The sequence below is a fragment of the Nylanderia fulva genome, unplaced genomic scaffold (genome assembly GCF_048542155.1).
Source record: "Nylanderia fulva isolate GAGA-0341 unplaced genomic scaffold, ASM4854215v1 Scaffold48, whole genome shotgun sequence".
Classification (NCBI taxonomy): Eukaryota; Metazoa; Arthropoda; class Insecta; order Hymenoptera; family Formicidae; genus Nylanderia; species Nylanderia fulva.
The window spans coordinates 194,144-208,225 of NW_028190565.1; the positions used below are offsets into that span (position 1 = coordinate 194,144).

Sequence of the window (14,082 nt, forward strand, 5' to 3'; positions counted from 1 at the left end):
TTCTCCGGAATTTAAAATTAAAAATTTTATTATTTATGTGAATTTTGTTACGTTGAATATTAAATATGAATATCATAAACATATTAATAAATTAGAATAGGTAAATGTTATTCGTAAATAATAAAAATATCTTCACAATGAATTTCGTGTACATATATTAATATTAAGTATTAATATAAATCGCACAAATATATATGTGTGAACGTATGATTTATATTAATATTTATAAAACAAAATTCATCAATTAAATATATATATATATTTTATATAATAATTAATTTGATATAAATTACAATAAATCAATATTATTCACGAATAATAAAAATAAAGCGCGACATTTATCGCGATTTCTTAAATATGTAACTTTCAAGCAAGGAAAAATTATTTATCAGTTCCGAGATTTTTCTCAATTAAAATAGCGATGATAATTAAAATGATTTATAGAAGAATTTTAATTAAATTATTATATTTTATATATATATCATATCGCGTATAAATGTTTTATATTACGTGTGTGTCAGGTGTATCTGCGATCGCTTTCCGGAAATAGCGATTTTTTGGCAAACAAACAAATATAACAGTCGACGGGATTCATGTGCTGCATGAATAGTAAAGCGTGAGAGCGAAATATATGCACGAAATATGCAACATGCACTCTGTGACGCATTTGTGTAAGGTGCACCGTGTCATCTCGTTGAGTCGAAACGCACGTGTATATGCTTTCAAGTTAATGCAAAAGCGCATTAAGATAACCGTATATACGATAATTATTATTTGTTCTGATAAAACATCTGTCAACAACAGCTGTTACGGAGAATAGAGATTTCGTAATTAAATTGTTTCCAGATGATATAGAAAATATTACGTTTAAATGCGTCGTGCATTTATTAAATTAATAATAATATATATATATATATATTAATATACATTTAATATATATTTAAATCTACATTTTTATCCACCCATCAACTTAATTTCGAATTAAAGATCATGATTTCTGTTAACATCCGTGATTCCGTTCATTGTCGCGACTCTGACCAAGTAAAAGGTGTTTCGACCCGACGATGTTCTCTCTCCTAAAATAGCTCGTTAACGAAGATTTCGAAGGAAAACGAATGCAACGAGCAACAAGTGTCGAGATTCGTGCGGACGAGATCTTTCGTGTTTCACCGTAAACTTTCTCATCTCTTGTCAGATTCCCTGCCAAGAATCGCAATTGTTTTGCGTTTTAATTGAACGTAACAATGTAAAAAATTTGTTTCGGTATTTTCTTCATTTAATTTGAACGTTTAATTCAATCAATTAACAAAAAAATTATTATCTTTTCGATTTCTCCTTATTATAATAAAAACGTTATAGATTAATGAAATATTTGATTAAAAATATTAAATATACAATATTCTACGTTGATTTTAAATTTCATTATTTTATTTTTTAAAAATTCTATTCATTTAAATTCAATTCCAGGGTGTCTAGCGATCAGGGAAATCTGGAAAACGAATTGTCAGGGAAAAGTCAGGAAATTTTACTATTTGTCTGGATTTTTTCACATTATTCTACATTTGTCTCAATAATTTGAAATTTTTTATTAAATAAATATAAACTTTTTCTTTTTAAAAATCGATTCATCTACAGCGTGTTCATTAATTTATATTTTCATCGTCGTGTTATTTTATTTCAATGTGTTTCATAGAGACAAAATTAAAAAATTCGATGTAATATAAATAAAAAAGGTTATTTAAATATAGTTTATAATGACATGTTTGTTTCGATTATCGCGTGCATAATGCAGATTGTATAATTGATGAAAATTTTTGTGTCTTAACGATTTCATGATTTAACATTTAATTGATTTATCATATAGATATATACAAATTATATATTTGTAAAAAAAGAAAATATTAAAAAATCAGGGAAAAAATTAATTTTTGGTCAGGGAATTTTTTTTTCATCGAGTCTGCTGGACATCCTGATATTATAAGCAAGTCTGAAAATTATTTTAAATTCCATTCTCTCGTCCGCACGATGCGATTACAAACAATTCCCTCCCCTTTTTCCCCCTTTTCGCAATGAGGATTGATTGATGAGCATTCCAAAAAAAAAAGTCGTCCAGTGATTTTTTAGAGCAATTGTTGACGTACCGGCGACGTGGATTCCTGCTGATGCATTTTCAATGCTGCGTCCGTGACAATTAACGTGGAGATAAGTCGACTGCGATTTCCGCGTCTTCCTGGCCGAAATATATTATTTCGCATTGAGAGAGAAGAACAGACAGCGAGATGCGATAGTGGCGATAGATACATAAAACGATATCTCGTCTGTCATTATTCGACGATATACGACCGACTTTATCGAGACGCGAGAAAATCCTGTTGCATTTATCATTTCCTAATATGTATTATTCGCGCACGCGGAATATAGCAGTGCAATTCGTATCCGGGTGTTTCCGAACGAGCAAAATGACCGAAACGTCATCGAGAGGGAAACGAAAGTTTATCCGATAAAAGCGTTCGTGTGTCTCGAACGCGAAAATCATTTTATGTCAAACGCTATTTTATATAATATTCACGGAAATCGATGAGTTGGTAGTCTTATGAGGTATCAATTTTGTGGATTATTTATTAGTTTCTTTCTCCCTCTTTTCTTGAGACTATTCATTTTTCAAGACGCAACCGCCGTATTATTATTGACTTTCCTCTATTCTAATTATTCATATACTCTTCGATCGTGGACGAAGCATTCTTATCTGCAGAATATCTAAAATAAAGGAAGAACAAATGGAGTTGTTTGGAAATTTCAAGCTAGATGTGTCTAAAATCGACTGTTAAACAGATTGTCATTATTTAATATTTAAATTATTTTTATCATGCATTGCGGAAAAAATGTGACGTTGTCAATTAACCAATTTATATACCGCAGGTATATCTATTTTTTCACTTTGATTCCATGGTTTTGTAACGCATCCGAATTCGCGTTCGCCTTCTTCCTCATAAAACAGCAACCCGTCTTGCGTTTGAGCAAACACTCGAGGTTTCTTGCCGATAGATCGACAAGGAAGACTAGATATGAATATGCATTCGCGCTTTGTCGGTAATAACGCAACTCCCGAATTTTAGCTGACTGTCCATCGGTATCCGGGAGTACACAATTAATTAATTCATTAATTAAAATCGAGCCTAATTAATCGAGATTTATCAAGATTTATGCTCATATTGCATCTTTTCTTCCGACAAATTTTTTCAGAAAAACGCACGCTTCAAAGACGAAGATTATTACAAGTTTTTGCGACGTCGCATTAAAAAAATATCCAAAATTTATTAGAAAGAAAAATTTTATCAAAGATTTTTTTTATGTCGGAAATTAAAAAATATATAATTTTAAAGGACATGATAAAAATCTCTTGCACTTTTTTGCTCGGTCTTTCGTATAAAGTGTGTCTCCTCGGACAATGAATATTTATACAAACGAAGCTGAGCGTTCATATGCAAATGAAAAATTTTGTATCCGTAAACTTGATTATTCACGATGCGCGATGTAGGTATTTTTATGGGATTTTTCTTCTCGTCGTCCTTGATATTTCCCAGATGCGTATATAGACATGTGGTATAGAAATGAAATTTATGCGGTGTGTATAAATATTATCTTAATTCTGGTCTACCTTGAACCACACCGAACATATACGCATATTTTATATATATATACAGGGTGTCCGGTAACTAACGGACCAATGATTAAGGGCGGATTTTCTGGCCAATTTGGAGACGATTTTTCCTTAGCAAAAATGTTGAGAAGTCAATAATTTTCGAGTTATAAGCGATTAAAAAAAATGGGTTTTTTGAAAACTAAACGTTTTGGAGTTAAAAGTCTAACATAATTACATTCTTCAGTTAATTTCAGGTAGAGTTTACTATAATAAAATTTTAATTTGAGGCTTAGTTATAAAGATACATAATGACAAATATTGGAAAGTTGTAAAAAATGATGATCTTTTTCGACATTTTCGCTGAGGAAAAATTGTTTTCAAATTGACCAAAGAATCCATTTCTAATCGTTGGTCCGTTAGTTACCGGACACCCTGTATATATATCGGTCGATAGTATAGTAGTGGCGATTAGACGCAATGTGTTTGAAAGTCGATAACATTTTCTAGTCGCGACACGGGAACGGGATCCGAGCAGTTTCGAGAGTTAATGACAAAGTCGGATTTTCATCATCAAAAATGGTTTATTGATGCTTTCCATCGGCGTTACAAAAGTATGAGATGAAGGTGAAAGATTCTCGAAGAGAAAGAAAATATCGATGTTTCATATATAATGTATTTTTTTTTTTTTTTTTTTTTTTGACACTTTGTTATGCACAATTTATGTCTTTTATATCGAGATTAGAACTGATAAAGATTGTCGAAATTAAATGTGCATAATAAGAAATGCAATCTTTTTTGTACTCTGTTTTTGCAGAAACATTGCTTTTTAAGTTAGCCAAAAATTAGCAATAATTCGTATGAAATATTTTGTATTTCAAAATATGTTCCAATCGTTAAATTGATTATTACTTATGATTCTGTTATCGTAGAAAAAATGAAAAAGACGTGAGAAAAAAGTATAATTTTTTCGAATATTTCTTGATATTATTCTTTTTTTTTCTCTCTCTTGTTACTATATCGATACTTTTCCGATATAAGTGCGATACATTTCTTCCGATAAGTCAGGTATCGATATTTTTCTTTCGATACTGTATCCTTAGGTAGATAAGCACCGAGCCATCTGGAAGGTGATCTATGAACACAATGACAGGTTATTCAATCCCAGAAAGAGTTTGAGATGAACGACGATTGGAATATAAACTTGATGATTGCTACAACAAGAACAGAACTGGGCAATTATTATTAGAAATAAACAATATACTTCAAACTTTTTTTATTTCGATTACGAAAACAAAAAGTAATGTTATTGGCAATTCGTTTGATTTAATATCTCTTGATATTATTCTAAAGACAATTATTTTAATTTATTATCTCAATAATAAAATTTTAATCAAAATTTTATTATTCTAAAAGTTTTTAATTTATTAATAATTATATGATTTCGTTGAAAAAATAAAATTATTTATAATATTATATATTTGACAGTAAATGGATTAAATACGAAAATATTACTTGATTAGAAAGAATGAAATAATTTAGAAATAGATCATTTTTTGGTCAATTTCATATAAATTAATATATGTATATCTAAATATAAAATTATGCTATAATCACACAAATAAGAAATGTAAGCTATATATGCAAAAATCAATAAATATTCTATTTACATATAAAGCCCAGGACTGATCGACAGGTTTCACCTAAGATTCAATCGAAATTTTTCAACTCGTTGAAACGCACAAGATTTTCTCGAAAATCAGTCAGATTTGAATTTAGACAGGTCCTGGCGCGTTTTATCTTTCCTGGTGAAACGTGATGAGAATTTTGTCATCTATTTTTAAACCGCGTGATTTAATTTAACAATTTTGCTGACAAAAAACCAAGTTTATCACTCGGTTTTACTTCAAACGCAAGAAATCTATGACGCTTTCTTTTTCCTACATTTTTTCTCGTCTCTTATCAAAATTATTCGCGTCGTCGCCTAACATGCTTTCGGAAATTTCCTCCGTCATCATGTACATACAATATTACGTAACGAAGTGCGTATCTCATGCACGTCCCCATATGTAAACACCCCGGGAATGACTATGACACTATACCATCACGATTTTTTTTCACCGATAAAATTTCAATGGTTTTTATTTTTTTAGTCGTTTCTCGACGATCTGGCCGAACTGCGATTAAGTAGCTTTTATTAAGTCTCCAAAGTTAGTCTAACAGATCTCTCGAGAATTATCCCTCTTCGTGCGACAGAATTGCTCTATGATTATCGAGATTCTTGGATTAGTCGAAATTTTGGACCGACAATTTTTACATTATTTAACATCTATGCATTATTTTTGTCTCGAATTTTTTCAACGAAAGGGAAGACAGGAATTTGATACCTTGTTTCTCGAATAATTTATTTATCGGTTCCGTTCGACTCTGGCTTCCGATATATGCACCAGTTTTACCTATATTATGCGCGCGCATGTTATGCGATCGATATTTCCGCGAGGAAACAATTTAACCTTCTGCAACAGCTCTCGTATGTCAAGAGAGATGTCACGTTGTTGATCATCATTTTCCGCGATCATCGATGAAAATCACCGAAAAGTAGCTTTTATTAAGTATCCAAAATTAGTCTGACAGATCTCTCGAGAATTATTCCTCTTCGTGTGACAGAATTGCTCTATGATTATCGAGATTCTTGGATTAGTCGAAATTTTGGACCGACAATTTTTACATTATTCAACATCTATCCATGCATTTTTGTCTCGAATTTTTTCAACGAAAGGAATTTGATGAATGTCGATATCTTCCTCAAGAAAGTCCCCATCTGGCTTCGAAAGTCAGATTCGAAAAATCTATAACGTCATAAAATCTCGGACGTTTTCTCGAAACATGTATAATAATATTGTAACGCGATATCGTGATCGGGAAAATCATTAGACCGTGACTCTCAACATGCCGATACGGCATGCGAATCTCGCTCATTTAAATATAGAGCCTTCCAAGTGATTTAATCAGGAATTACAGGCACGAAACAATAAAAACGGCGCAAAAAAATTAGCAGGAGGGAAAGGAATCGTTTGAATAGAAAATAAAATAAATCAATCGTCCTATATATACATCATCATTTCGCTGTCGCAGTTTTCATGGATTGATCGTATAATTTTAATTAGAAATATTCAATTAAAATTCAAAGTTTCTTAAACATTTTTTTAAATTAATGTATTAATTTAATAATATATTTTCTGTGTTAGATGAGCCTTTAATGTATAAACTAATGCAAATAGGACTCATCTCTTTTATACCCCACAATTGACTGATGATTTAAAATTTGCGAATCGCGTAAAAGGTAGGATTGGGTAAGTTAATGATTTTTTAAAACTATATAAGTTAAGTTAAAATTAGTTGCTTATAAAATTAATTTTGTTAAGTTAAAAGTTTTATGAACAAAAAATTAACTCAGTTAAATTAACTAAAGTTAAATCACAAAAGTTAATTTTTAAAAATATTATTTATACTAAATTAGAATTTTGTTTGTTAATTCTTTTGAAATATATAATAAGATAACAGATGACAAAGAAATTTTGATTTTTATATAGAAATATATTTTATGGTAATTACAATTGATGACAAATGAACATAAAAATTAATAATACTTTAATTTAAAAATAATACATTTATAACTTATAAAAAGACAATAATGGTATTCAGAGATAAAAAATGTAACTTGGGAAAAAAAGTTCATAAGTTTAAGGTGAAAAATAAAACTAGTTGAAGTTAAAAATTAATACATTTTAAATTAACTAAGCTAAGTTAAAAGTTATTAACTTTTTTTTAACTTAACTAATTAACTAGTTATTACCCTGGTAAAGGGACAATATCCATGTAAAAAGCTAGGGGAAAAAAAGGATTAAAGGAAAGAGAGCTGCTAATAACGGAGAGAAATAAGAAACGGGAAAAGAGAGTTCGCGAGGCCGGAAAGCCGTAAGAAAAAAAGCATGCCTTAAAGGCGGCAGACGCCTGCCTGCCGCCGGTGCAGTGGAAATTTCCACAGGTTTAAGGGTGGGGAAGGTGGTAGACGGAGAATGGGAAAGAGAGAGAGAGAAAGATCTGTCTATATCTATATATATATATATGAACGAGGGTGATCGTCGAACGGGAGGTGGAAAGCAGCGGCCGGCTTCTGGCTAACCAGACAGCGATCTGGAGCGAAAACCTAGAGAGAAACCGCCTCACGCTCGGGGTGGTAAAAAAGTGGAAGGGGAGAAATTATTCCACGCTCGGGGGTGGCTAGTCTTACCTTCGTTCTCGCGAAGGGCGCCAGGCACAGGGGCCATGGCTGCATCATCTGCCTCCTCTGGGAGCCAGGCATCCTTCTGGTGCGTAGGGGTGCGTTGATGACGTCGATGACAGGGGATGGTTCGGCGATCCACGTCCTCGCACTTTTTCTCGTGGAAATATTCTCGTTCGTCGACCGGTTTGTTGTTCCGGTCCCTCGTGGGCGACGCCGATGAAAACCCGGAGAGGTCGCGCCAACTCTTTTTCTCTCTCTCTCGATGCGCGACCTGCGGCTCGTGCAGTGCGCGTCGAGATCGCTCGACGGACGCGTGAGTGCACAGGCGATGATATACGCAGGTGCGTGAAGAATATATATGCGTGAGAGTGCGCGAGAGTGCAGGCGCGCGCGCGCGCGCGCGCTTTACGTCAAAGCTAGATCACACGTGGTCGTGTTGTGACAGCGCTAGGATTCCCCAGCTGACGCGGTTTGACAGCTCGTCCTCCAGTCGTTGCTCCAGTCGCGCTTTCACTGCTCCCCCGATCGATCGCGGTCGATGCGTTCTATATCACGTAGGTGGACTCTTTTTTGTGTTACGCACCCTGAAAAGAACGCGGGGGATGAAAGAATGTGACGGGTCGTCTCGGAGTATTTATTCCGGTGCTTTCGCCGGTCATCAGCTGTTCGTCGCCACGTCGTGCTCCGTTTTTTTTCGTGACTCGTTCGAGGGAAAAGAGGCTCCCAACACACAGATTTCTTCTCTTTTTCACTGCCTTATCTCGATATGCGATGTCTCCTTTGCTTAGTTTGCGATGACGCCAAACTCCTGATGATCTGGTCCCGGGTTCAAGGATCTCTGCTTTCTCTCTCTCTCTCCTTGTCGTTTCGGTACCGGATTTGTTGTAGTTCTCGTCGTCTTACGAGTAGGTCGGCATGGAAAAGTCTGCTGTGTTACGTGTGTTTTGGGGAACTTTGCTAATCGGTTCGGGGGGTTTGTCTCTTTTATATACACGTCGCTGCGAGCTGAGGCGCCGCCTTCTCGCTCTCGCGAGCGAACGGTGGGGATGGACGTCGCGGCGCGGCGGGATCAAAGGGGTAGAAGAGGGAGAGGGAGGGGAAGGGAGAAACGCGGCGCAGTCGCGAAATTATCGCGGCACGGTGAGACACACAACGTGTGTTACGTACCGGCGAACGCAATACTCGGAGATCCGCCAAGAACGAAGCGCCCCAGGTTCTTGCGTCAGCATTCGACACAACCCGGAGGGTTGCGTATTCGATCGATAGCTTGCACTCTCGCTCAAAAGTTCAGCTTTTTGCGTCAACTCACTGACGCGCGATGTTTTCTCACATTTCTACGATTTTTTTTTTTTTTTTTTTTTTTTTTTTTTTTTTTGCGAATCTATACTTGAAGAGAAAAATATATATGTATTTTTTTGAGTTGAGTAATAGTTAATTAGTTAAAAGTTAATAACTTTTAACTTAGCTTAGTTAATTTTAAATGTATTAATTTTTAACTTCAACTAGTTATTTTTTACCTTAAACTTATTAAGTATTGTTTTTTTTATAAGTTATAAACGTATTATTTTTAAATTAAAGTATTATTAATTTTTATGTCCGTTTGTCATCAATTGTAATTATCAAAAAATATATTTTTATATAAAAATCAAAATTTCTTTGTTATTTGTTATAATTAAATTTTCATAATTTAACTTTAACTGAGTCAAGTTTTTGTTCGTGCAACTTTTAACTTTATTAAATTAATTTTATAAGCAATTAACTTCAACTTAAATTAGTTTTAAAAAATCATTAGCTCACCCAACCCTGGTATTTTTTAATTAATGCGAATAAAACGAATCTTGATGCATTTTCTCATCAACTGACTTGTTTGACAGTTGTCAAACAACTTTGAATCCACTTTTGTTAGTAATCCTTAACTTGTCAATCTGATCAGTTTTTGTTGAACGAGAATCTTGATGGATTAATTTTTAATTTCTGATTTTATCTTGTCATTTTTTGAATGATATGTTTCTTTGCCGGCATGATAAAAATAAAAATTTTACATGAAGGATGTAACGTGTTTTAATATTTTAATAATATAAAAAAAATCAATTTTTTTATCATATTATCATTAGAAATAATTTAGAAAAATATGATGCGATGTGAATATTTTTTTTCACTGAAAAATTTTCCATATTCTGAATATTGAATATGTCGCTGTTAATATATCTCTTTACTCCGACAATATCACAATGGAACAGATTTGCTAAAAAGAATATTTTTTATCTCCTTTTCTGCGAACATCTGTGTTTGCATTAGAAACGCGTCATAAAGCACATTTCAAAGTATTACATACAGAGTGCTATATTTTCGTTTCTTCATACTTTTCGAGATACCATAAAAAAATACCCATATATGTGTAAAGAGAAATTAAAACAGATTTGCACATTATATATTTATAATTTAATATATTCAAGTAATGAAGAGAATTTTGTTTTACGAAATTGCAATTAATATTTGATACGTCAAATGCTACAAGGAATCGAATTTTATCTGCTTACATGTAGACATATTTTAAAATTTTGTTCTCCATAATAAAGATTTCTAAAAAAATAAAGACTGGAAATTTATTCTCCGACAAACATTCTTACTACTATATTATTCAGCAAAAATACATGACAAGTATTTCCATAATAATAAAAAAATAATTTTTACTCGGGTCTACATGTTTTTCATCAATTGACAATGAAATTGTAGTTATATAATACGCGTTATTCGATTTTACATTTTGCATGATATAATTTAATGAAATAAACCATACTTGTTTTTCTGACCTAATCTAAATCTATTCCGAACATTAATTAATATTATATTATCTATATCTATAGATGCTCATTTTTTTAAATATGCGTGTAAAATACGCATACATTTTCCAGAATATTAGTAAGAAGCAATAAATTTCAAAATAAATTCAAAAATAAAACATTTACAACACAGATTCTCCTTAGTAATTTATTTATTCGCGCATTTATTGATTCGTAACGATATATTCTTGAGGCAACCTTGAAAGACTACATGAAGACTTCACGGTATAAGCTTGCTAAAAAAATTATGCTTGGATGAATAATAGTCAAAGAATGAAAAATATCGAAAAGATGGTATTTGAAGAAAACGTCGTGTGCGATTACTATATAATAGGTCTGAAATATGAGTTGTTTGGTTTGTGAACATAATTGGTTACTGATTAGTGGATTGCGTCACGAAACGCAACAACCGGTGAACAACCGACGAAGCCGAGCGACATTCGTCGCCTCTTCCGTCCCGGAATGTCCGGTCGAGATAGGTAGGTTCAGACGGCGCAGTCTCGGTCGTCTCATCCATGGAAAGTTCGAGACGTTCGACCTCGTTGAGCTGTGTTCGCAGCAGCCAGTCCTGTCTTTCCTCCGCCTGCTGGTCTCACATTCGCAGACACAAGAGACTCGAATTTCTTTCCTCCTACATCTCTAATGATCAGTGTTGTGCTTATTGTTAGATGATTTTAAAATTCATTAGATAAACATGAGATAAAAATATATGTACCTAAATTCATCTTAGATAAGATGAAGATGATTTTGTTTTCAATATAGCTAGATAAAAATATGAATTAAATTAGAATTTTGTGTTTGTTAATTCTTTTAAAATTTACAATAACAAATAACAAAGAAATTTTGATTTTTATATAGAAATTTTTTTTTTTTTTTGTATTTACAATTGAACATAAAATGACACATGAACATAAAAATTAATAATACTTTAATTGTTAGATGATTTTAAAATTCATTAGATAAACATGAGATAAAAATATGTACCTAAATTCATCTTAGATAAGATGAAGATGATTTTGTTTTCAATATAGCTAGATAAAAATATGAATTAAATTAGAATTTTGTGTTTGTTAATTCTTTTAAAATTTACAATAACAAATAACAAAGAAATTTTGATTTTTATATAGAATTTTTTTTTTTTTTTTGTATTTACAATTGAACATAAAATGACAAATGAACATAAAAATTAATAATACTTAATTGTTAGATGATTTTAAAATTAATTAAATAAAGATGAGATAAAAATATGTACTTAAATTTATCTTAGATAAGATGAAGATGATTTTGTTTTCAATATATCTTGATAAAATATGAAATTATATATGACGATTCATCTAGGTAATTAATTTATAATTTTCTAGATAATTTTTAAAACTGCTTATGTGAACGCAGTTATAAAAAAAGGTATATTATAAATAGAAATATAAAAATATATTTATATTTTTATTTATAAATTTTCAGTGTTTTTTATATGCTATGACTTTAAATCAAATTAAACACAGTTATAAAAAAAATGTAAATTATAAATGGGAATATAAAAATATATTCATATTTTTATTTATAAATTTTCAGTATTTTTTATGCGCTATGACTTTAAATCAAATTATCTGAACATAATTACAAATTATTCTAGATAATTTAGTAAAGATAATACTTTTTTTCATCCAAGATGCACAGATATAGATAATACATATTTTTATTATCTATATAAAGATAAGATGACGCCAAAGTTTCATCTAGATGATCATCTATATAATTTTATTTAGACAACAGCAAATACTGCTGATGATTCTTTTACTCAGCATGCATTGAAAGTCCCAAATCGAACAATGGATGAACAATTCCTTCAATATTCGTTTTAATGGCTCGATGTTCAACATCGTTCATCATTAATGTATCAATTTTTTATATCCTTTCAGTTATTCCAATTAGTTATTCGATATTTTGTATTATGTAACAGAAGAGTAAAAAAGTCTTACGAAAGAAAAGGAATCTTTTTATGTGCTTGTGAATTACAAAGTATATTCTATATTTCGTTCGGGAGATTTGGAATTAAAGTTATAAGAAAGGACGATTTTAACTGTCATGTTTATTATATTACAACCATATATGTGTATATGTGTTAGAAAAATTTTTTCCACTTAAAATGAAATATATTGTTAAACTTTTTAATTTTTTAAAGAAGAAATCTATTGATAAAAATTGATGAAAAGATGTGAAAGGAAGGCATTTTATTTTTTGACAAAATGATTAGATAAGAATTATATTATTTTTTATATTATTAAATGTAAATCCTATATTAAAATTCATAAATTAAAATAATGGAATCTCTCTCTCTCTCTCTCTTTTTCTTTTAACATGATGGATAATATAATTAAATAAATATAAATAAATTATGTTTGCTATTACATATATACCTATATATATTTTGCAGAAGAAATTGAAATAGCATTTCGATAATTTTTCTTGCAAAACAAATTTTATATAAAAATATAGTCTCTATTTTTTTATTATTTATTATTCTTAGTCTGATTTTTTTATATTTTAATTTCGCGACTTTCGAGCGCGCAGAAATCATTTTCATATTATTAATGTCATTGAAGTTGAATTGGCACTCTTCTTTTGCCACAAATTATCGAGAATTCTCGGTACATTTATTTGCGCCGAATATTGAACTTTCTACAATGAATTATCGCGTTAATCGGCGATTTTGAAAGGTGTCTTCTTTTTCTAACGAGAGGACGTATAAAAATTTCTTTGTGGTTAGAATTCGCGACCGCGAATCTGACTGGTAGAAGAAGACTATGATTGCGCTTTTTTTGCGGATGTTTTAAATTTCGCACACGATTGGGATACGCTGATAATAGTATTTGGTAATTTATCAGCTAGTAGAAATGATCAGCTTATTTTCACCGGGAATATTATACGTTAATCTGTTGTCGACCAAGAATACACGGTCGTTAATCATACGATCATCAGCAACTATTTGAGGTAACTTTATGACCTGCGGGAATCCTTTGCAGGAAGAAAGTGATTGGCTTAGAACCGATATATGTGTAAATCATTTATACGCCGTCTGCAAACTAGCTGTAACATTAATTAGTTATTCGTAGCTTCGCACATTATTTCTTCCGCTAAAAACGAAAAATTACTTCTATCATGTATACATACAGAATCATTATTACACACGAGAAAAAAATATTCGTCCTGTAAAATATTGAAAATTAATAAATGCATAAACTTTATTAAAATGTTCACAAGAATATTTTGCGTTCATTAATTCTATTATTTAAAATTTATTTTATTATTTT

The 14,082-nt window shown here is 31.4% G+C and overlaps 2 protein-coding genes across 3 annotated transcripts in view; one reads left to right on the forward strand and one right to left on the reverse strand.

The window, feature by feature from the left end:
• Nucleotides 1-9,087, reverse strand: part of Tret1 (trehalose transporter 1) — a 29,845-nt gene extending 20,758 nt beyond the window's left edge. Inside the window, exon 1 of one of the 2 annotated variants that reach the window (XM_029312808.2) lies at nt 7,935-9,087. In XM_029312808.2, coding sequence (XP_029168641.1) covers nt 7,935-8,006 — 72 coding nt within the window. In that variant the 5' untranslated portion in view covers nt 8,007-9,087. Of the gene's footprint in view, nt 1-2,141; nt 2,207-7,934 lie in introns of those variants that run through there. The other variant, XM_029312807.2, reaches the window with a different exon arrangement.
• The window catches only part of LOC114938746 (Regulator of cullins 2), a 52,705-nt gene that overhangs the window by 22,009 nt on the left and 16,614 nt on the right, over nt 1-14,082 (forward strand). The window lies entirely within an intron of this gene.